Raw genomic sequence first — 24,148 nt, forward strand, 5'->3', positions numbered from 1 at the left:
ATTTGCAGTGGCTGACGAAGCACATGCACTGGCTGCCTCCCTCATTGTTCACACTTCACTGGGGGTTCTGGCATCGTCGGTGCGGAGCCTCCTCACTGGCAGCTCGTTTAGCTGCAGCGGCTGACAAAGCGCACGACCGGTTGCCTCGCTCGCAGTTCAGCACTCACTCCTGATGGCTGTAGAGCGGTCAGGCAGCACTCACTCGTAGGTTCTTTCGACGGCAGCTATGGCGAGCCTCTGCATTGGCGACGCGAAGTCCGTGCTAGCAAGGGACCGCGAACTGCGCCTTAGGAAGCGAGCGCGCATCATCGTCACGCGCACGCCCCCCTCACGTTTTCGCCAAGCGTCGCACAGTCGAGCATCTTTTAGGGGCACGGCATACTGCCCCCCCCCCACTCCCCTCTCTGCACACTTTCGGAGGAGCGTCTCGCGCCGCCGCGGTGAACCACCCTCCCCTCCCAATTTCTGGACAGCTCCTCCTCTGCTTGCTTTCACTCTTCGGACTTGGCATCGTGCGCTCGATGACAGCTACGGCGACGCCCCTGAGCCCACAAAGGGGCACCAAAGGGCTGCGCTCTAAAAAGCGACAGTTTTGCGGCTAATGTCGACGAGAAAAATAAAACTACTTTCCCGCAGCACGAGACTTGTCAGCTGTTTTTACTGCAAGTCAAAAATTTGTCGTAGAACATGTAGCTTAAGTAAATACGAATTGAGCCTATATGAGCCCAAACGCCAGTATTTGGTGCCATAAATGCCTAAATGGGACTTTTGATAGGCTATTATAGGCGCCTAAACCTTAATTTTTTGTGCCTAAATTTCCGGCCTCGACGCACGAGAAATAAAATTAGCTCATATCGCTCCCCCAAGCCCCGTGTCGCCTCTATAAATTGCATGCTATAAACTTTGCTGGTTATCCACCTTCACAGAGTGGATAGGTTCATTATTTTTACGGCAAGGCTGTGTATAGATCGGCTTCAGTGTATTTTTCTTGGCTGTGAAGAAGAGCGCACTCGCCCTCTCTCTGTGCAGGAAGACGCCAGAGACAGCCGTGACAGTAGCGAGTTCCAGCGGTCTGTATCGAGTTTCAAAACGCCTATACTTTCTCTTGCGATCGGGCACTTATAGCACAGCCAGGGAGGTTCCTTTGGTCTTTGTTTCACTTTTACGCTGCACTTTCACGACACTCTGAACTGACCCCCGTATGATAGAATAGTACACCCGTGAGGAAAGTATTTCTAACTTGCATACTATGCAGCAGGGTACTCCTTAACCCGCGGTTGCGGGCTGGCACCTGCAACACGAGCTGTCGAGCAAGGGTGCTGCTGACCTTTGGGTACGACTGGCTGGTGAGCAGGACACAGGTGCGGGGCCCCGCCGTGACATCGATGTGGACGACGTCCCCACTGACCAGGCCTCCTCCGAACACGACCGGGTACACCCAGCGGCATCGTGGCCGCCCCGCCTGCCTTGGCAGGAACACCTTCAGCTGCGGCAGTGTATGGGCGAGATATATTTTTATATATTTTTAATACATACTGCGGACCACACTTCAGTCCAAGCAAGAGGGCATGGCACTATACAAAGAGCAATACCATAAAATATACAAACAAATGATGTACACCTACCCAGTATCGGAAAGGCATGATTAAGTTATCCGGTTCCATTCTAAAATAGTGCTCGGTACAAACCAGAATTTGAATGTGTCCGTTCTCATGTAGTAGGAAGGTATTGCGTTTGATTGGTGGTGATTGCGTTTGGTTGAAAAGTTTGTGATTGTATAAAAGAGACAGAAAATCAAGGCGGGACTCGTTCCTCCGATCCTGAAGGGAAGAAATATTATTAGCTAGCACTAGGTCTGAAAGGGAGTCCGTTCGCAAAAAATTCGAATAGGCTAACCGAATGGGCTTCCGTTGAATCTTCTCAAGTTTTTTAATGTTGTGTTTAGCGTGGGGGTCGCACACGATACTTGCATATTCTAGCTTCGGCCTAATAAAGAAAAAATAACTAAGGAGCTTAACGTATGGAGGGAAATTTCGCAGCTTTTATTATAAGAACCATAATTTCCGGAAGGCACATGAGCAAATATTATCTATTTGTAAGTTCCATGATAAGTTGTTGTTGAGTTTAACGCCTGACTACTTATAGCTGTGAAGCTGTATGAGTGAAGACGATCCTAGTATATGCAAGTGTTCGCTGGGGTTTTTCTTCCTACACTTCCTCCCACATATTTTAGGATGTCCACCCGGCGCTGACACTAGGCGGATAGTCATGAGTGTGAACGCTACGCACAATAATTAATTAGAACACACAGAGGAACTTGTAAATTCACCTGGAAATAATTTTGACTGTTTGTGTGCAATAAAGGAATGCAGTAAGTTGCTCTTAAAAGGTTAACAGAAGGAAATAACCCATTTTCTTTTATGTAGCTGGTTTGGGGGCATCCAACTTAGAAATGTAATTGTTAAAGGAGCCATGAAGAGAAAACACAGGTTTGGTTCATTCAAAAGAATGCCTCGTTAGAATCATACTGACACCACCGTTAACGCATACTTCGCTCAAATAAGCTACATAATTAGGAAAAAAGGGAATGGCCATGCGACCCACTAGCTCATTTCCCGCAGCAGAACGTATGATGTCATACCAGCCTGCCCTGCGATTGGCGGAGAGCGGAAAAAAAAACACAAATTAGGCAGAGCTTATAAGCTTGTCGAACGAGCTATTTGCGCTTAAATTTAGAGCACAGTCTTTTTAAATCCCTAAGAATGTTGGGACAAACAGTGGAAGTTACGAAAACACAAGTTAAAATAGAACTACCTATGCGTATGCTTCTGTTGGTACTGCGCGCCCTATGCTTGGTTTAGCTGCACAGGACTGCGGGGCTTTGGGGTTGTTTCAGACGACACTGGCCGATTGACGCAAGCGACGATGTCTTACGTGACCGTATTTGTCGAGCGAGCACAATGTTTCACGAAACGATTGTCTCCATGAACAAAACAAGTCAGGTACAAATACGGTCACAAACAAACCAAAGGCAGAAACCGGCTTGCCGCGGTGTGGGGGCGCTATCCAGGTTTACTAACGGTAAACAAGGCCCTGTGATGTCATTGCAGACAACGAAAAAGGACGATTTAGCGGGAAAAGTCAAAATTTTAAGTTACATTTATTAATTTCTTAGTGAATAAAGCATCGTTTGCATTCGGACAAGTGCCAGGGGGCACTTAAAACACGAAATCTTTCGAATAACACAAACTTGTGTTTTGTCTTCATGGCTCATTTAGGTCGTCAATAATTTCGTGCCTTAACTTTCTTGGTCCTCCAGCCTTTTTTTATTTCTGATCAATTATTCATCTAAAATCTCTTTACACAGAACGCTCGGTAGCCGGTTTTGCCAGAATTATTCCATTCAGTAATAAACACATTCATCCAGCGCGATCGGCGTCCAACAACGTGTGAGGTAGTTTAATTATGCAGAAAACACTGTGCGAAGTCCTAGATTGTGGGACGTGGTACCACCAAGAACAAAATTTTACAACAGTTTTCTTCCGTATAAGCCGACCTAAGCTGCTGACCATGTCTGTTAAAGGAGTAGTGACACGAAATTTCAAAGCTGAGATAACTATGTAAAATGCTTCCTTTTTATCAGGAGGTATCTTCCAGCAAGTTACAATAGCAACCGTTCCGCGTAACATATTTTAAATCCATTTCAATCTTCGCCCGCACGAGAAAGCCCAGAGCGGGCCGACATGACATCGTCTGCTACTTGCCACAAACTGCCGATGTCGGGGCTCCAGTGACGAAGCCGAAGCGCTGGCTGTGGTTGTCGCAAGCTGCTCCGGAGTGTGCCCACGCCATTGTTTTGGGACTGAGGTCATGCAGCCCGGGCGCGGGGGGACGGTGAAGACCTCGGCCGGTCTGGGGGCGCGCGTGGGCTCGCTCGCGCGGTCGCGCTCGCGTCCAGAGCGGCAGCGGTACAGCAAGAATAGTGACGTCACGTGATATCACCTGTCATGGCGGCCGCTTGGAGTTCATTTTGACGAAACCGAAACTGACACGAATAAACGACGCCGCAAATGATTGCTTACGCTGTGCTCCACCGTCTATCTGTCCTTCTATGATTAGTGGGCTGGTGGGCACGCATAGCAGAGAAAAAAACGTAACTCGAAAATTTCGTGTCAGTACTCCTTTAACATTGGACGCCATGTTTGGAAAGCTGGTTTCGACATGGGAATCGTCTTGGGTAAAGATTTCATTACGAGATAAAAAAGCACATTTGTAACGCATGCGTGAAATAATATGCCAGTATAAGGACTTTTCTCGTGTCTGCGTCCTCCAGAGCAGCGGGGCTCTGCGATACTGGAAGTACTTTAACGGGTTTTAAAAAACCAAGAAGGTAAGGACGAGAGTGCTTCGTTAAAACAGTGGCGCTTCATGCCTCCTTTCTAATTAGACGAGGGTATAGTTAGCAGCAGCTTTAGAGTCCTGCTGCCTCTCGACAAGCAGCATAATTTCACTCGACAATAGCCCCTTGCAGGGAATAATTCGTGAAGGTAATCCACTGGCTACGCATTGTGGAGCCAATATCTGCTGCTCCCAACGTGAAGGGCCTCAGTAGACAGAGGATTGTTACCGCCATATCGGACACAAATGAGCAGGTTAAGGTGGCAGGGCAGTTGCATTCGATGCTGCTCCATTACCGCGAGTAGAAAATTGCCCACAGTCCTCTCGAAGCACAGCGGAGATCCATCCCGAGTGCAAAGAGAAGATATATTGATGCCTCTTCTGACCAGTCAGTGACGATTCATCCGGATTCTGGGGAACGAGGAATTGAGAGGTTGGCGTCATGATCTCCCTTTACATAAGAGCGAGATCATCGTTACCCTGAAAAAGTAATCGTTAGTGACATCATGCATCATGGTACGCGATGGCAATGTCGCTCCTGATTTCTGCTGATGCGGCGTGCTGAAAGCTCAATCGGGGTTCAGGCGTATTAGATGATAACAATAATAAATATTCTTGTGATGAAAATTCTTACCACCCTCATCAAAAGGACAGTCCTGGTTCATTTCGTGGTCTTACTAACCTAAAAATTGTCATAGGCAGCTGAACCTTCATATCGCTCCGAATGATTGGTTGTGCTTTCCGGCTATTTTACTCTCGTGGGTTGCAGAATGAGCTGTAGAATTTGCTATGTATGTAAAACTCAGATAGAGATGCTCACGCAGGCGTGCATTGAAAGTGCGTATTGCTGAGCGTACTAACACTGAAAGGCTGGCTAGTTGGTGACAATTCATTCAGTCCTCGTTTTTTTGTGCGCTCAAGTTACCGCTATTAATTGCTGAATGTGCGAAGACCTGCAACGTCGGAGCAAGGAAGGTAAGGAGGGTGTGAAGAAATTCTGAGCCTCTGAATAAGTTAGCTGCCATTCAGAAAAACGCACAAATTGGCGCTGTGGATTGACGAATGGGGTAGAAGCCATGGTGGGCACTTGTTTTCTGCTCAGGCAAAACTGCGCCAACCGTGTTCATTGTGCCTCTCCCAGGCTACAAGACGTGCGGCCCGAGAAAAGCACAGGCGTTTGTTCCTTGCGAGATCGGTTTTGTGCATGAAATACCTTTGTCATATGATTTCTATACGTGTGAAAAACCGTGGATGTTTTCACTGTCGTTCCGAGCATTAATCCTCTATGAAGATCTATACACTTTGCAAAAATCGCGCCTCTCAGCAAAACAGCGCAAAAAGGAGGAAGACAGAGCGAGAACAACAAGGACTGCAATGACTACAAGGACGACAAGGACTCAACGCAGTCGTTGCTGTCATTGCTCTGTCTTTGTCTTTTTGCGCTGTTTCGCTTAGATTATGCACCATCATGCCAAATTTTCCAAGTTAATCAATTTCGTGTAAATGCTGCGACGCCAAGAAAATGTGCCACTCTTCGGTGTCGCAACTTTCCGGTGTTTACGGTGACCGTATTTCGATTAGTTGCGCATGAAGTCCTGCGAATATAGATAACTGTGATACCATGAGAGTAGTTTCATGTTACGCATGCACTCCAGGATGGGTGATCCTACAGGTTGAAGAGCCTGTACAGTGAAAGAAATTGCGGACTCTTTTTAGTCACCAAGAACGATTTTCCTAAGACGCGCCACGTGGGCATCGTCAACGTATTTAGAAGTGATGATTTGGCCGCAGTGATGCGAAAGAGCTAATTTTTTCGCTAACTAAGAGAACGTACAAGGAAATAACTGAGCGGAATGTCTTCATTGTTTGATTAAGAGTGGAGTTCCATTTTAGCCGCCGAACTTACGGCTTTGCGCGTTAAGCATGAAGTGCAGTGAAAGACTTCTGAGTGTTCTTTTTTGTGCAAACTACCCAGCACCTGTATATATTCGTGCCCTAGCGGGCGTCCGCGAATTGTGGGCCGCGTAGAGTGGCTGCCGAGCGGGTGACGCAAGCGTGAGCCGGAGTGTTGGAATGCGCGTTCTGTGCCTTTCGATCGACGTATGTGAGCATCAGTAGACCGTAGGCGAAGTGGCGCAGAGAGTTTCGCCTTATGTAACGAAGTGGAGGAATGAACAACTTAGTTTTAGTTTTTTGGATGCCTGTGTTTAAGCCTTCTATGAATGAAAATTGGTAAAGAGTTCCCAATCGTCGCTTTGTCGTCCTCCCTTTATTTGCTGAAGTGTTAACGAAGCATTTATAAAGAATGCAAACTAGGCGCACTACCGAAGACGTGCTGATCATACAATATTATTTACTTGAGATTACTCAGCAGGAACTTAACAAAAGAAGTAAATTAGAGTCAACAGATGGTAATGTGGAATTAAACAGACAATGTTGACCTTAGTCAACAGACTTTTAATTGAAACTCGGGGGTCATGTTGTAATGAAGCTCAATACAATATTTCTTTAAAGTCAATTGACTGTCAACGCAATGTAAGAAGTTAAGTCAATTAACCTTCAATAAAATCTCATTAAACATTTTTATAAGGGAAATGTAAATTCAACTGACGAGGTCAGTGGCTAGGCGCCCCGGCCTTGCGTGTGAAAGGAGAAATCCCGCCGCTCGGTGTAGATGCACAGCACTGCCAACACGACGCTGAGGTCGTCGTCAATTCGCTGCGGTGCGTTCGGGAGACGGCTTGTCTGGGTGGCGAGAATTCAGTGGGAATAATCCCCTTTACGAGGGCACACGGCCCGGCCAAGTTCCGAGGATTGTGCGCGTAGCGGACAACGAAGGGGTAAGTATCGCCGTCAGACCACACGGCAGAGCCGGCTTTTCCGCGAGATCCCTTTGTCGCGCGCCGCCGTAGGAACGGCTGCTTTTCGGTCGCTTCCGCTTTTCGCCCCGACCATTCGGAGTCGTGTGTGCTCGCCGCCGCGTGCTTGCTCGACTGACCACCGGCTTTTGACCTGAAAGTGGTGGCGCCTAACGCCGCTAAATAAAGGCTTTTAGAGTATCGGAATTCTTTTCTCTCATTGTTATGTGCTGCCAGGATTTTCACTGATCGGTCGGCACCACGTGTAATTTGTTTACATATGGGCGCAGCCATTTTGTTTCTGGGTGCCTCTCCCCTCTCTCTCTATGCTGCACGGTCGCTAGAGCGGCCGGTAGCACTCCACCCGTAACAACCAGCGGCGGTTTCGTTGGGAGAGATGGCAACACTGCAAGCCAGAAACAAAATGGCCCCCAGACGCTTCCGGGTGCACGAAGTGGCGGTACTCTTAAGCGTAGCTTATTTATGACGCTAGTGGCGCCTACTTGAATATTTGGCAAACGGCTGAGTGACAGCTGTCTAGGTGAATTTGGGCCCTCCTTTATGAGTGTACGGAAGCTGGAGGGGCGTTCCCGAGAGAGAATAATACCAAGGTGTTATGAGGCTGAACTCTGCCTTTAAAGAGAGTTCTTGTCTGAGCTCTCAGCTAGGCAGTTCCCGGCGAGACAAGATGTCTAGACCACCGTAGCTAGGTTTGGATTTTTGAGCCCCGTAAGCGAGAGGTAGATTTGAGGATTGCGTCGGAGGTTAAGGGTACAACTGTATACCGGACAACTAGAGGGGTCCTGCTGCGGGAACAGGGTCCGAGCCGCCGTCGCTCGAGTGGTTTGCGTGTGCTCGGAGCATAGGAGAGTTGGACGGAGTTGAGAAGCTCGCGTGACCTATACGTACTTAGAGCTAGCGTCCAACTGCAGTTTGAGGTTTATTCTTTTTATTTTTTATGTATCCAGTTACTCTAATGTAAATAGTTGTATATAAAGTCTTCGTTTCCCTTCATCAAATCCAAACGCCCCGAGTTCATCAGTTCGGCCACCATCTCCGAAAACTTGAACACCATCGCCCAGCGAGCCTCCTGCCAAATAAACTGGAGCCCGGGCGATTGGGTTACTGATCGGCACCGGACTTCGGGGAAACGAACATTTCAATCTTTGCTGGAAGCTTGTCACAGTCAGTGTAAAGAAAACCGAAACTTAAAACCCCGAACCAAATGAAATGAAAAACGCATACGTATAGTAAAAATGTATAGACAGATGAAAAACGTATACTTAACCAGCTCAGACCAAACCTCACCCAAACGACTGCCCGAGCTTGACACAGCCTGAAACAAAGAATATATCACACGCGCACGCACGCAGACCAAATAAAGAGCCACCTCATCACGTGCATATTCATTTGCGCTGGCTGGTGGGCTGTGACGGTATAGTTTTAGGGAACTTTCAAATCAGCCGCTGAAATGTCGGCATGCAGCGCGGCCTGTAAACGGCGGCGTCCGAGCCAATGACGCTGCGGTAAACAGGGACATGAGTCTGCTGCGTGCCCATTTCAAATCAGCCGCTCATATCCCGACATGCAGTGTGGCCTCGCAACAGCGACAACCGTTCAATAACGCAGCGCAAGGATCACCTCCAACGCTTTCCATATGAATAGCGTGTCCCAGTGGCGCAACTGGATAGACGTCAGCTACATAACGCGTCAGGGACCCAGGCTCGATTCTGACGGCGGGAAACGTTTTAATGCGCAGCATTCCACACCGAGAACCCTCAATGACAGGACTGAGTAACGCTGCGCATTTGCATAAATATGTAAAATTGGCAGGCGTGATTTATTAAATCCTTATGATAACGTAAATAGAGATAATTAGTCGAACAAAGTTGGGAAAAAGCACAAAATAAGAAAACTGGGAGGCGTAAAAATTTTACAAAACTGAACTGCCGCAATAAAAAAAAATGTCCCCTCTAAATCTCCTAAAAAAAACAGGAATGAACGAAAGAAGCCAGTAAATACAAATAAAAAAACCGAAAACAACCAGACCCTCCCCTGCACTTTGGATCTGCGGGAAAATACATAAATTACGAAGGAAAGGAACTTAATCGCTGTAAAGGTTTAAATTTACGTCACTGGAGAAGAGAAACGAAAGAAAACTTAGAAACAATAAAACAACCAAATCTTGGCTATTCATACCCAAATCTGATTGTAAAGAATTCACAATGTAGACAGGCGGCATAAGATAGCTACGCATTAAGAGACAGCTCTCTAAATTTCCGCATATTTTTTTCTTCTTGAGGCGCTTAGTTTTATGGAATACTCACCAGCTTGGACAACCCAACTCAGTCAATACAAGCATCGCTTGAAAACGTCGGTTGTTGAGTGTAAGCGACTATTTATCAATTAGTCGCTGGGACACAACGCGAATGTGCTACATCCTCGAGAGCCGTCATGGCTTTTTATTGCTAATCGAAAACGCAGTCTAACGCATTTTAATCCTAGTGATGCGCGCCGTAAACTTGTACTTCGAAAATAAGACGGGAGTGCAGCCTTTCGCTAAGTGCCAGCTGCCAGCATCAACTTCACGCTTACACAGGTTCACGATGACGGGAAGCCATCAAGGCAAACCGTTATTCACAGAACTCCCTCCTCAATTTTCTTTAAGGAACACTTTGTTTATTTAAAATATACATTTGTTGTCACTACCTTGACTGCACACCTTATCTCGATTTTAAGTAAATTGAGAACTAAAAATTTACAAACATCTTATGCCATGTACTCCTATGGCCAAAGGTCCTTTCAATGATAGGCGTTGCAATGACTGGCGTTGCAATGATAGGCGTTGCAATGCACTAAAACCGACCAATCGCACTCACCCCGCAACCATCCTTTGTACACCAAATGACGTAACGGGGAGCGTGCCGCCTTAACTCTAGATTCGTTGTCAATCTTTACATGATGCCAAATATTTGCATGTATACAGGCGGAATTGCAGGATACAGGCATGTGATTTCGGTTAAATGGATACTTGATAATGGGCGCTGGCCGTGTGTGTTTCTTCATAAGTGTTCGTCCATTCACACTGCTGTGTTTTGTAACTGAGTACCAACTCACGCAACATATTCCTCTACAAGTGTTATTACCCCCGCCCCCCTCGTCCCAATCTTGGTTAGTTCACACTGAGCGCGAGGACAGTCATCGGCGCAGCCTGGGTCGGCTGGGTGGTCGCTGTATTGACACAGAATTATGAGGGATGCTTGCTTACGTCTACGCAAACTAATGCTGCTCAAAGCAAGATTCTCGGTTTGTCATGATGGTTACCTAAAATTCAAGCACTAATCAACAAAATGAAAAAATTTACTGAAAAATATTACCGGATAACAGCAGAAGCAACGCGTCGCTTCGCTCCAAACGAAAGACGCCACACCATCGCCGGGGTCTGTGTCCGTGTCGTCTGAACTCTCAAAGACGAGCACGATCTTTCCTTCTCCAGGAGTCAGCCGACCCGGTGCGGAGCGCCTGTCGAATGAAACAGAAGAGAAACAGCCACACGGAAGCGCGAGATACTACCTGGGAAGTGGCTACAGCATCGCTGGCATGTTGACAGAGTTTCTACTATAATGAATGTATTCTTCCTCGGGCGTGCGTGTTTATTTTTCTGCCTTTCAAATCAGTGTCCTATCTTTTTTTCTCTTGTTCTATTTTCTATTGGCACGATGGTGCTCTGTATTCTTCTGCGCGCGTATTGCCTTTTCAGTCGTGTAATCACTTATTCTGTTGAGGTGTCGGCGAAACGCCAGACAGCTACCGGCCTCTATCTCCCCTTCCCCCACCCCCAACAACCACTTCCTCCTTCCTCCTCTGCTCTTAACATTTCTTTTGTTCTGTACCTTATATGCAGCCATCACCGCCACTCCCCTCAAAAACGCCCTACCCGGGCCGTGGGCGTGAAATAAATAAATAAATAAATAAATAAATAAATAAATAAATAAATAAATAAATAAATAAATAAATAAATAAATAAATAAATAAATAAATAAATAAATAAATAAATAAAGCAGAGATTGAAAATCTCCAGAAACACTTTGCAATGAGGCCCACCATGTTACAAAGAAAGGTGGTCTAGCTAACAACTTCAAAAATAGTTCTTTTACAAACATTGATAGGATCTAAATAAAGCAAGTTAAGTATGTTATTGGTCTCATTCCCCTTGCCCAGCGCGTGTACGCAACCTTGTTCTGGAGTCAGGTTGTTCCCACGTCTGTGACAATAGCGAACTTTTCCGTCAGTAATAAGGAAGAGCACAGAAATGATTGAGATATGATAACAAACGGCCAATTTTACACTTCCCCTGTTCTTCAAAGGACTAGAGAAGATAATTGTATTTCTTAAAAATTATTTTTTTCCGGAGCCGACTATACTTCGACAAAGCCAACACATATTCACTCATGGAAAGTCCATTCGCACGTTTAACGATGACAGAACTGATCCCGCAAAATATTGAATGCTACGAAATTACGGGTGACATATGTGTAGGCTGCAGTAAATATTTTTTCTACCAAAATCATGGCATACAGATAAAACATTTTGGTGCGTGTGGTAACAGTGGTATTTCAAAATGTCTCTTCCAATCATGACTTTGTAACGGGATGCAATGTGTTGCCCTTCACAATTGTGTTTCGTCGCTGAAAGAAATCAGGTCTGGGGTACCACAAGGAAGTGTTTTAGGGACCGTCCATTTTTTATGTTTGTGTTAAAGATGATTTTCAACTTGACGCGAATTCAAACTCCATATTTTATGGAGGCGACGTCAGGCTTTTGTATTTGGGGGCCATTGCAAACGAATTTGCCGCCTGGGCGTAAAAATGCCTATCAGAACTGTCTAAATGATTAACGTCAATTGTCTAAAAATATATAAGCTGAAAACAAAAGCATTGTGCTCAGTTGCGGAAACATACAGATAAAGTTAAACAAACAGCGGAAGGTAGCTCCTATAAAAAATGTTAACACGCATAAAATTCTCAGTGTTACTCAGTGGACGCGTCATGTGCCGCCTCTGGAGATGTCTGCCTCGGCAGTATTGCTGAACATCAGTATTGCTGATGTCCCGCTAGCGCACGTTACGAGCAGCTATTTTGATCCTATAAGATAGTACCCCTTTCGTCAACACGCTAGTTTCTCCTGATTTATACTTTTTAGTTTTGAAATCAGAGCTTCAAAGCCTTGTTTTTTTGCTCAGTGTCCGGGTTATTGCTACTGTTTTTTTTTACGCACGTACTCTTTCGAACTGCTGTTTTTGGCTTCTAGGTAGTGAAAATGTCATTGTACGACACGCTGCTGCCCTTAAGGGTTGTCGACATCCTCAAGCATCTATAGCTGAAGCAAAACAGCGCGAAAAAGCGAAGGACGAGGGAGAACACACGCGCTGTTTTGCTTCAGTTCATAATGAACCAACTGGCCCAACTTCAGACTTTAATTCATTTATAGCTGCTTCTCGCCTCTTGAAACATCCACTTATTTCGAAAAATAAACACTTAATTTGATTTGAGTTCACGGATTTATGAAGCTATAGTTTTATCGGTAAAGTACCAGACGTCGCACTCACCATGGCAGCATGCGGCCGAGCAGACTGCAACGTCGTTTCTTCGGAACTCCTGTGCGTACGCCAGACAACAGGACGGTGATAGCCAGCTGATAGGCCGGCGACGGCTGTTTGCGTCGGGCCTTTTTAGGCAGAGATAAGGACTTCAAGTCTCTACATTATTGCGTTACTGTTCTGCGACCCGTGAACAGAAAGAACGGGCGTCATTCCACGGTCTATACGAGTGGTTGATCCAGCGGGCGATTATTTTGGGTCTTAAAAGTGAGTTCGGTTTTCATGTGACGATAGAAGCATTTAACAGTAAGCGAAAGAATGAAGAAAAAGTAACCGTGAGTGCGAGGCGTTCCAGGCTGCAGGAGTTTGAAAGCTTTGATCTGTAATAATTCCGAGGATATTTGAGATAGAAAAAGCTCAGATCTCTGCTCGTCTTCCCGGAAACGTTGAATACATGGGAAAATCAGTGCATGTGCTCTCTGATCAATTTGACGCCATTAACTGACGCCGCGCTAGCCACAAAAAGTGATGAGTATAGCGAAGAAAACAGAAACAGTAGGTTGATGAGCCTATGAGCCTAAACAGCTAAGTTAATTAAAAAAATTAGGCCACCTTCAAGCGGATACCGATGTTCTGGAGTGAGTTAGCCTTACGGCCCACAAAATCGAGATTACCGTCCATGGTACTTCGAAGGTGAAGGGAGAACACTTGCTGACCACCGTAAAGGAACTCGCCGAGGGGCCTGGGGGAAAAGCGCTCGACAATGTGTGATATAGGCGCCAGACATTCGACCTACATAATTATGTTATGGTTTCTTATTAAAACAATAAATTCACTCCTGAACGCTTTTAATACGAAAACAATAAAATGGCTCGAGGTACTTTTTTGCCAGCACGTAATTGTACTTTGGCGCTTTAAAGGCGAAAGCCTGGCAATACCTATTACCAACTTTTTTATTGGTTCATCGTATTTGCATTTTCATCTGGCTTTAGTTTCTTTGACTTTTGGTGCGAACTACTTATACCGGCTTCTTTTCTACTACACGTTGCAGTGTCTCTTCGCTTTAGTGTCTTCGTTTTGCCGTGTGAATTACGCCATCAAGAAGAGTGGCACACGCCACAGCTTACCCGGAATCAGTGTTCTCCGCGACTGGAGGGCACCTCATCCCCTCACGTGCCATCGCGTACACCTTTCACGCGGCACGCAATATTCTACAACTTTTACTTTTACAATTACCAGTCTGCGCATTTTTTTAAAGCTGGCACATTGTCTTTCCGAGCTCCGGATTCCTGGCCAATTCTTTCTGTGTCTACCCCCTCTTCCTTCCTCCGAGGGCTGCTAACACCGCGGCTCGGACTTGAGCTGCAGAATAAAGTTTGATTTCTCTCTCTCCCTCAAGGCAAAAATACCAAGAAAATAGCTACGACGAAGACGAAGCTACGCTGAGTCAATCGCTACCTTCTCTCTGTGGTATTTTGTCTTATTACACTTGAATCGAACAAATAACTGGTAACTTGGTTTGGAGGCCTAAATATGCTCCCGGAGACAGGCGCAGCCGTGTGTTTGCCGCGGCCAACGACATTTCTTGGCCAACCGTCAGGCGATCCACCAAGCCCAGCCACGGAGCCTGGAATCATTGTTGCCTCCATTGTTGCTTGCTCGCCAGGCCCGCCTGCCGCTTCAAGCCCCTGCAGCACCGATCCTAGATCCTCCGGGACGTCGCTTCCTCCTGGACAAGTGAGTCCTCCTGTGGTCCCTCCTAAGCAGCCTCTGCCGGACGACATGGATAATTTTTCCGAGATCACCTACTCGACTTCTGGGACCATCATTTATGGAAATGAAGACGCACCTCAGGGTAAAAAGTCCCAGCCGTTTCAGCCCGCGGTACCTGAGAAGCGCCATCGTGCCCCTAAACATTCCTATAGGCCTCTTGACGTGAGCGCAGTTCCGAGCCCTCTTAGACACGGGGTTGTTGTGGTCGTAAAGCCTCTCGATTCCTCGAAAATAATCACCCGTTACAATCCCCTTGTTCTCAAAGAGGGATTGGAATCTTTGGCTCCAGGCGGCGTGCTACAAGTACGTCCCAGCTATCGGCTGAACCTTCTCGTCATCGACACGCTCAGTGCTGATGCCACCGAGCGCCTCTTGAAGATTTCTAGCATTGCGGGGATCAAGGTGCAGGCGTATGAGCGAAGGCCTCGCAACTGCGGAGTGGGAGTGATTAGGGGAGTCGCTAAGGACCTTTCGAATCAAGACATTCTTAATGCCTTGCGTTTGAGGGTGCCAGATATCTTCCCGTAGACTCGCGAAAACATCAGAGAGTGTGCAGATTGTGTTCGGCACGGAAACAATACCCGAGCACGTCCTCATCGGATACGCGCGCTATCCGGTGTATAACTACGTGGAAACACCTAGGCAGTGCAAAAAATTGCCAGTGCTTTGGGCACGTGTCTGGAGTGTGCAGAAGTTGATTGATTGATTGATTGATTGATTGAAGAGTTTAATGCGCCGATGCAACGCAGGCGATGAGGCGCGCCGTAGTGGAGGGCTCCGGATTAATTTTGACCTCCTGGGGATCTTTAACGTGCGCCGAAATCTCGTACACACGGGCGTTTTTGCTTTTCGCTTCCATCAGAAAAGCGGCCGCCGCGGCCGGGAATCGAACCCGCGACTTCGTGCTCAGCAGTGCAACGTCTTAGCCACTGAGCCACCGCGGCGGGGTGAGTGTGTAAAAGTTCCTTGCGATGTTCCAGGTGCGGCGGCAGCCATGACCGTACAGGCTGTTTTGGTGAAAAGGTTTGCTGCCCAAACTACAGCAAAAAGCACGAATCAAGATCTCCTCAGTGCTCAGCCCGACGTGATGAGAAGGCTATTTTTAAGCTCAAGTCTGCTAACAACACTGACTACAAGTCAGAAAAATCGGCTTTTATGCAAGGGCGTGGCACAGGGCGCAAGGATGCTTTGACCAGGCAAACTGCGGGTCCAATCTTCAAGAACGCCGGGGAGGACTTTCCGGCCTTATCGCTTCTTCAACGTGGGCAACAGCAGCCGCCCCCTGCTGCATCAGCACTGGCAGAGCGCTGTCCAGCAGCTCAGCATGATTGTACTCCCAGGCACGCGGAACCACCTGCATCTACAGGGGTGCCTGTGATAGCGCGGGCTACGACTCCAAGTACGCTGCGAGCTTCACTGCAACATCAGCGTGAACCAAAAGACGAGCGAAACACTGTGGGCCTGTGTTCGGTGCTGTCCTCTCTCGTTGAGGCTGTGTGCATCCTCCTCGCTCCCCTTTCATCTCCGATAGCCGGGGCTGTTTTGACTCTCCTGGACTTTGTATCGCCCCTCGTCGCACAATGGCGGTAGCAGTCCCTAGAGAGCAGCAAACTCGGGACAGCGCAAAACTCTCAACGTCAACTCACCCAGGCATCCCACAGTGGAATTGCCGCGGCCTCGCAAACAACATCGTAGAACTGAAATTCCGAGTGCACTTCGGCAAGCTACGGATATAGGCACTGCTCTTGCGGGAACCTAATGCATTGCACACACTACCTGGCGTTTTGGGGTATCATTTCCCTACCATACAAGATGGGCGCAAGAATACCACGGATGCCCATCCCTGCAAGGCTGCTGTGTATGTATCTACTCAATTCCCACATACGCAGAGAGACCATAATGCTTGGTGTAACACCAACCAGGAAGTAGTTGCTGTTCCCGTACGCCACGCGCGCGGTACGGTCGTCTCGATCTATATACGCCCTGTGCCATCGGCCCGTATACGTCTCGGCTGGTTCGCTCATTTACGAAAAGCGTACCCAGGCGTCCCAATCCTTGTCGGTGGTGACTTTAATGCACCACACATGGAACGGGTATACGCAATGACCTCTCGGCGTGGCACAAAAATTTACGAGACCTTTTTCGACGCGGCGTGTCAGTTTCTCAACGCTAATTTCGCGTCTACGCGCACGGCTAGTACAAATTCTCTCGATCTAACGTGGTGGATGGAAAAGCGGACGCCCTACTGGCAGGTACAGCCAGACGCCTGGGGCAGTTATCACCTACCCATACTTGTTGATCTACGCCCGCACATTACCTCCAAAGTCAAGCGGAAGGCCTGTATTACCAACTGGGACAAATTTCGTTCACTTACTGCGGACGTGCCGCTATCGGGAACTACATTACACAGTACACTGTCTGAAACGCTAAAGGAGGCTACGACCGAAACGTGGGTAGACGAGGCCAAACCGAACCCTGATATGCACCTCTTTAATTTGTGGGCGCCACGGAAAAGAGCAGATACCGCTGCGCGGAAAAATCTGGACTCCCTCCCGTGCAAGATCAGGGTTAACCGCCTTACAGCCAAAGCCCGACAATACCGAAAGGTTCTTTCACTTGAAAAGTGGCTACGGTGGTGCGTGTTATGAATGGCCGTACATGAAATCGCACACTTTGGAGAACATTCCGAGCAATGGAAAGCGGTCGTCGACCACCCGATCCGGTGGCAAGCTCCCGCCTTGCGGCTCAGGATACTACGGAAGAATTTGCCAAACGGGCACTCGACAATTCTTCCCTCTACATGATGTGAGGTGAGGTGACTGTGAGAGGGAAAGAGGTTCCCAGCCTGCACCACATATGTATCGCAGGGAGAGAAAGGGAACGGGAGGTGGTAGAAATATGGGTTGAGGTAGTGGTACAAAGGTGGTTGGGGCAGGAAAAGGAAGGGGTAATGGGGAAGAGAAGATAGATCAGCGACCACCGCCCGGGAACGGGAAAACTATCACCGGGCTTTTTTTTTTTGAACATGAAAGCAAAATTTCCTTGTTTGAAACGAAAAATCAGAAAACTCTACAAGTATTAAAAGAAAAATAGCAAACACCAAACCTTAAGAACACTTCGTTCTAAAAATTGATCTTCACTGTCGACTTGGATCCTTGGTAGACGTCTTGTCTTCTTTGTTCTTGTTCTTGATCTTGAACTTTACTTGTTTCTTGATTCTTTGATCTTGGTTTGTTCATCTTGTTCTTCATGATTTGTTTGTGACCTGACTTGACCGGGTATATAGATCTGTTACGCCTGATGGTTTGTGATTATGTGTTGTTGGTGTTCTGCTTGGTTTCCTTGTGTTGTTATGGTGTAAGAAGGGAATGACTGGAGATGTGGGCGGAGGAAGCCTCATCAACATGGCGTTTCTGCTCCATCCCCGTATCATATCCCATCTCTATATTGTCGCGATTGGTCGTGTTGGTGTTCTGTTATGTTTGGTCTATTCTTATGCTTGTAGAATGAATTCGTTAATTTTTAAACCATCTCTTCTAAAATTAATCTTGTATCCTCTTTCTTAATTATTTCCGGTTTTCTGTTCTCTAAGTGCTCTCCTAGTTTTTTAACGAGTCTTTTCCTTTCATTTATTAAGAGTGGGCATTCTGTTAGATAATGATCAAAGTTCTCTATATCCTTGCTACACTTGCATGTAGATGCCTGTGTTATTCTGAATCTTGAAAAATAAAACGGGAATTTATCATGCCCTGTCAGGGCTTGGGAAGAGTAGAAGTTTGTAGGAAAGTGGTCCGGAATTAGATTTACGTTCTTAACCCACCTATAAGTATAACTTGTTTTGCCATCTTTATTCCACACCTTATTCCACTCCTGGTTTAACTTGGTATATAAATGTTTCGGAATGAATGATTTTGTTATTGGAACATAAGTTGGTTCTCCGTATCTTGCGGCTTCTTTCGCCAATTTATCTGCAAAGTTATTGCCTATTGAGGAGCTGTGTGCTTTTACATAACTGAGTTTTAAACTTACTGCTGCATTCTCTCTAAGGACTAGTTTTAATTCGTTAATTATTGGATTTGTGTTAAGTGGGTTTTTTAGTGCTTGGAGTACCGACCAACTATCGGTAAATAGTTGATGGCTATTGTTTGCTTTGTTTGTTATTATGAATTCTATTGCCTTTTTAATGGCTATTAGTTAAGCTTCGTAGTTGGAACTGTATTCTGGAAGCTTAAATTTTTCCGTTCTTGCTATTTGGTTGTTATTGTTAAATATGTATTACAAACGCTGCTCCTACTTCTTTTTCCGTCTTTGAACCATCCGTATATATACGGTAGTCTACTATTTCTTCTGTGGGAGTGATTATAATGCCGCTTTTATTTGCTGCGTGATCTGTCCTGAGATCGTATTTTTTCATGATTTGATTACTTGTGTATAGCTTGTCGTCACATGAAAATGTTTCGCCCTCTTTTAGTACTCCATATTGTTCAATTTCTTTTACAATTGTTAGATACACTGGCGGGATTTTTGCCATAATGTTTAAGGACAGGTTTGATGTTTTAAAAGCTTTCGTTATCATTAGTAACGGCAACCTGTGGATCGCCTGTAGTTTCCTTAAAATAGTTACCTTACGAGTGTACCACACCGGTGCTGCGTAGGTAAGGATTCTTTCAATGCCTCTCTTATACATAACTCGCACTAATTCTCTTTTTGAACTCTTGTCGTCGTTTAGCGTCCTGTTCAGATTGTATGTTATCTTAGCTATTTTTTCTTTTAAATATTTTAGATGAGGTAAAAACGTTAACTTATTATCTATTATTACACCGAGTAACTTCATTTCGTTGACTGTTCTTATTCTGGTTGAACCTATTTGGAGTATACGCCTCGAGCTTCGCGATCGCTGCGCCGCCTGCCGGCGCTTCTCCGCGGCGTTGACGGGATTTGCGCTGCGTGACTGATAGGGGCTCGTGCAGTGTTTTGGTTATATTTCGCTTCTTTTCGCCTTTCCGCGCCCTAAAAAAACTTGTTATGGCGACGAGTATAGGCAAAGAGTACGTTTAGGTCACTTAAAAAGCAGCCGCGTCTTCGATCGAGTACGCGATCGCCTGCAAGAGCTACCCGGGGACGCGGTTCTGCGCGCTTCGTCGCCGCTCTTCCGGGCGCCGACGACGGCAGCAACATATCACCCATGTCACCTCCAAAACATCAGGCACAAATGAATTCTACTGACGCCTTGTTTAGACCTGATACTGGCACAATGAGACGTTGGCTTCATTTTGCAGCGTGGACAACGAATGCGGCTTCGTTTCGCATATAGACGCCGCAGAAAAATATGTTTCGGGGATGTGATTACCCAATCCCGGACAATAACTTATGCCTTTTATAAGAACATAAACCATGCGAAAATGTAAAGTATATTCCAAGCCTGTGCGTCGTTAAATATGTGCCCACACACGCCATATAGCAAGAACCAAGGAAATGAAACCACAGAAAAATAAATGCTGTGCCAATGCGGAATTTATAAACATAATAGCTCTAACGGAAATGAAAAAAAAAATAACAGTGCAGCTTCTGGCATGCTAAAGTCGTTCCTCTAAACTTATAAGTCAGGTAGGTTTCACTAGACCAACTATACGCGAAATGCACTGCTATTTCGCGAGAAATCGGTGGAGGGGGGGGGTGCGGGGAGGGGGACGCCGTGTACAAATGCGGAGCGGAATCAAGCAATGTACGTTTTAGTAATCAGTAATCCCACACATGAATCTCGCGTTCACTTTCCTTTTGTTTTTCTACTTCAACGAAGAGCTAGCTGATCGTACGGCGGACGCATTTTTGGAAATATACAGGGTAGGCTGTTCAACAAGCGATGAAATGTGTCGTTGGAAGAGTGTGGTATGTGATAAGGCCCTCTGATTTCAGTTTCTGGTTTATTCTGCAGGCTCCCTGTGCCATATGACGATATTTCGAAGAAGCATTTAGTCGCGGACGCGGATTATATTCTAAGCCCATCTCCGCGCTGCTCGCAGAGGATATATGTAGCAGATGAAGGTCTGCGGGTGCTCACCTCACGACAAGACGACTCTGTCGTGTGCTGATCCCCGAGTATAATTATGCATTGTCCATCGTACTTTTGTTGAATATTCCCGAAAATAACACAGACTGGCTTGTAAATGGTGGTGATCAATATCTGAGGTATAATATTGGCAAACGTAACCGGTGTGCTGTCAGGTATGAGTGCTCCGCTGATTATGTAAGCGCACAAAACCGATTTAAATCGTAGTGTATAGCCGTAGCTGAACATCTGAGGAACCGGTGGTTACGGAGACACGGCTAGTAAATCCAGGTCAGTGTAACTACAATCGGCTCCATCATACGCCGGTTCGGCCTGTGACGCTGGCCTGTGACACACACCTGGCGCTTATACAGACCGAAAATCGCGTCGGAAACATTTACACTCTCGTAAACACACCCCATTTGCGAACAGAGTGACTGCTCCACACAAACATGAATTTCAAACGCCCACAAACAGTAAATCTCAGTCGTGAACGTGCCGCAAAAGCAGCGGCGGCACTGGGGAGCGGGGCGCGGACTCCCGCGCCTGCTTTCGAAACGGGCCGCTAGGGGGATTTCAGTGGCGCCCCTACAGGCCGCGCTCGAGGCGTATAGGTGGATGCGTTCCATACTGTTTTCCTATTATCATTGCTTGTGATTTGTCATTATTTATTGTTATTCCTTTGCTTACAGCCCAGTCATTAGTTATTTTTAATACTCTGTTTGTTTTTTCTTCTGCATCTTTTCTTGATTTAAACTGAACGATGATTACTATATCATCTGCGAAAGCTTGGATGTGGGTTTGATATGGGAGTTCTTTACCTAGTAAGTCAGCTATGGTGATAGTCCAGAAAAGTGGGCTAAGTGGTGAGCCTTGTGGCGAGCCCACGTCTAATGGCTTAATAACCTTAATATTGTCAGATTCGTAGGCAATCTTCCTCCTTGTAAGTAGGCTATGGGTCAGTTTAATTAAATTACTGTAACATTTGTATTCTTCTAGTTTTTTTGTTACTATAACTGGGTTAATAGAGTTGAACGCGTTCTTAATGTCCAAAGATACGATTAAGGTGTTGGTTTTGTCTAGTTTCGTTCTTGCAGCCCTCTTTTTTATTTCTTGTAAAGCTTCTATTGTTGATGTAATATGAGTAAAACCATACTGATATTTATTAAAAAGGTTATTTTTATAGAGGTGGTAATATAGTCGGTCCTTAACTAACTTCTCCAGAACTTTACCTAGGATGGAATTAATAGCTATTGGGCGAAATTTACTTTCCTCACATGTCTCGTCTGGTCTTGCTTTGGGATAAGTATTACCTTTGATTCCTTCCATCTTTCTGGAAAATAACCGTTCATAAAGCAGGCATTAAATAAATTAAAAAAAACTGCTTGTGTTTCCTGAAGATTGCTTGGATAACAGTGGTTTTAAGCTTGTCCGGTCCTGGTGTTATATCTTTCCTAAGGTTATTCACAGCTGATGTTATTTCTATTTCGGTAAATGGGGTCTCGCTACTTCCAGGATGTTCTCCGTCCCCTGGACATTCCGTTTGACTACTACTAGTATTCGTATCCCCTGTTCGTTTCACCGTCTGGTGCTCCTGTACTTGTGGTGTTTGTTCTGGGTACAGTTTCCCTGGTAAGTATTCTATTGTCTCTTCGAGAGTTTTTGTTATCTCTCCATCTTCTTTTACTATGCTCTTAAAGGTTACTTTGGTCTTTAACTGATTTCGTGCGATTTTGTGTGCCAAGTTGAAATGATTTTTTGTTAATTTTGACGTTAGTGCTTTCCAACTATTCTTTTTTGCTAGCTCTATCATGTTGTTATAGCATTCGTGCTCTTTGTAGTATTCCTTCTTATACTTCTCTCTCATGTCTCCTCTAGCTTTTTGGTATCTTCTCCTATATGCCCTTACTCTTTTGCGTTCAATCTCTAGCTCCATGTTCCACCACGGGTTGGGTTTTTGTTTGGGTGTTTTTTTCTTTTTACTGTACTTCGCCCTCAGTATGTCAAGCTTGTTATAAAAAGTATTAATTACGTTTTCTATTTCATCTGCCGTTCCAATCCTATTTTGTACTTCTTCGAACCATAGGCCGTTTGCGATTTCATCTATCATTCTAGCTTCACCTTTTAACGTTAATCCATAGACTTCTTCTATTTTGACATTTTCGATTATAGTTCTTATATATCTGTGGTCACTATTATTGAAAGTCTTTAATACCTTCCACTTCTTAATATCTCTCGCTAAACGTGCGTTAACTATTGATAGATCCATCCACCCTCTTGCCCTACTTGCCCTAAATGTGGGGGGCGAATCTTTCTTATTTAGTAATGTTAAAGCATTAGTGACGATAAGCTCTAAAACTCTTTCCCCCCTTTCATCATTTGTCTGGCAGGCCCAGATTTGATTTCGCGCGTTAAAGTCCCCACCTATTAATACCTCTACCGACCTATGTCTTTGTACTATTTCTTCCATTTTTGAAAGTTCTCTGTTGATGTCTCCGTTTGGTGGGCAGTAACAACTTATTATTAGTATTTCTCTGTTCCCCTTTGTTATTTTAGCTGCCACTAAGTTTTGAGCTATAAAAACTGCGAACACTGAGAGGTTTTTGTGGATTATAATGGCAGATTTTGGGTCTTCGCTGGCTGCGATTATGATATGTTTAAGAGGAAATCCTATTATTTTATTTTTGAGGGTATAAGGTTCTTGTATTAAAGAAATATCTAATTGTTCATCTTGTTGGAAATTAATGAGGGATTGATTTGCTTTGTATGCTCTAGCTAAGTTAAACTGGAGTATGTTGAGTTCCATTTGTGAGTTAGGTACTACGTTTTCAGTTATGCTAGTCATTTTAGCTAAGGCGAGTGATGATCCTCTTACGTTCCTGTTCAATCTTGTCCCTGTAGACCGGACAGTCCCAGGACATCATTTCGTGGTCTCTGCTTTGCTCTCTGCCATCCAGGTCACAGGCGTGACAGTGGGGGTCCTTCCTGCATTCGTCTCTCTTGTGGCCCCGTTGCCCACACTTAACGCAGCGGATCCGGGCTTCACAATCTATAGCGTTGTGCCCATGTTCTGCACACCTGGTACATCGCGGTAAGAAGAAATGATCAAAAACTCGGCATCTGCTCCATCCGATGTACAGGTGTGACCTGTTGTTCAGCGCCTGATGTCCCTCTTTGTTAAGTGCCAAAATTGCTGTTGTTCCTTGTCTTCCTTTCCAGGTTTTCTTGACCTCGATATCTCTAGTAGTGCAAGGTAAGTTGTTTTGTTCAATAATCGTTTGCACGATCGTTCCTGCTTCCTCTTCTTCGTCAATTCCAATAACCTTTATTGGGTATCTATTTTCCGTAGGTCTCTTGATTTGAAGGTCCTATGTTTTTCCTTGGAGGTGCGTATCAATCTTCGCTGAGCCTTCCTTCGATGTGGTGGTGATTATTACACCTTCCCTCCCAGGTTTGATGATGTGCCGCACA

General features: G+C 45.7%; 1 protein-coding gene across 2 annotated transcripts in view; it reads right to left on the minus strand.

The window, feature by feature from the left end:
* Window positions 1–13,004, minus strand: part of LOC144165254 (uncharacterized) — a 77,976-nt gene extending 64,972 nt beyond the window's left edge. The window contains exons 1-3 of one of the 2 annotated variants that reach the window (XM_077695380.1): window positions 12,865–13,004; window positions 10,634–10,778; window positions 1,328–1,486 (exon numbers count right to left, since the gene is read on the minus strand). In XM_077695380.1, the coding sequence (XP_077551506.1) occupies window positions 1,328–1,486; window positions 10,634–10,778; window positions 12,865–12,875 (315 nt within the window). In that variant the 5' untranslated portion in view covers window positions 12,876–13,004. The remainder of the gene's footprint in view (window positions 1–1,327; window positions 1,487–10,633; window positions 10,779–12,864) is intronic. The other variant, XM_077695382.1, reaches the window with a different exon arrangement.
* Between the last annotated feature and the right edge of the window lie 11,144 nt (window positions 13,005–24,148).

This window comes from Haemaphysalis longicornis, unplaced genomic scaffold, assembly GCF_048455015.1.
Source record: "Haemaphysalis longicornis isolate Haplotype H1 unplaced genomic scaffold, Haemaphysalis longicornis Haplotype H1 scaffold_14, whole genome shotgun sequence".
NCBI classification, from domain to species: domain Eukaryota; kingdom Metazoa; phylum Arthropoda; class Arachnida; order Ixodida; family Ixodidae; genus Haemaphysalis; species Haemaphysalis longicornis.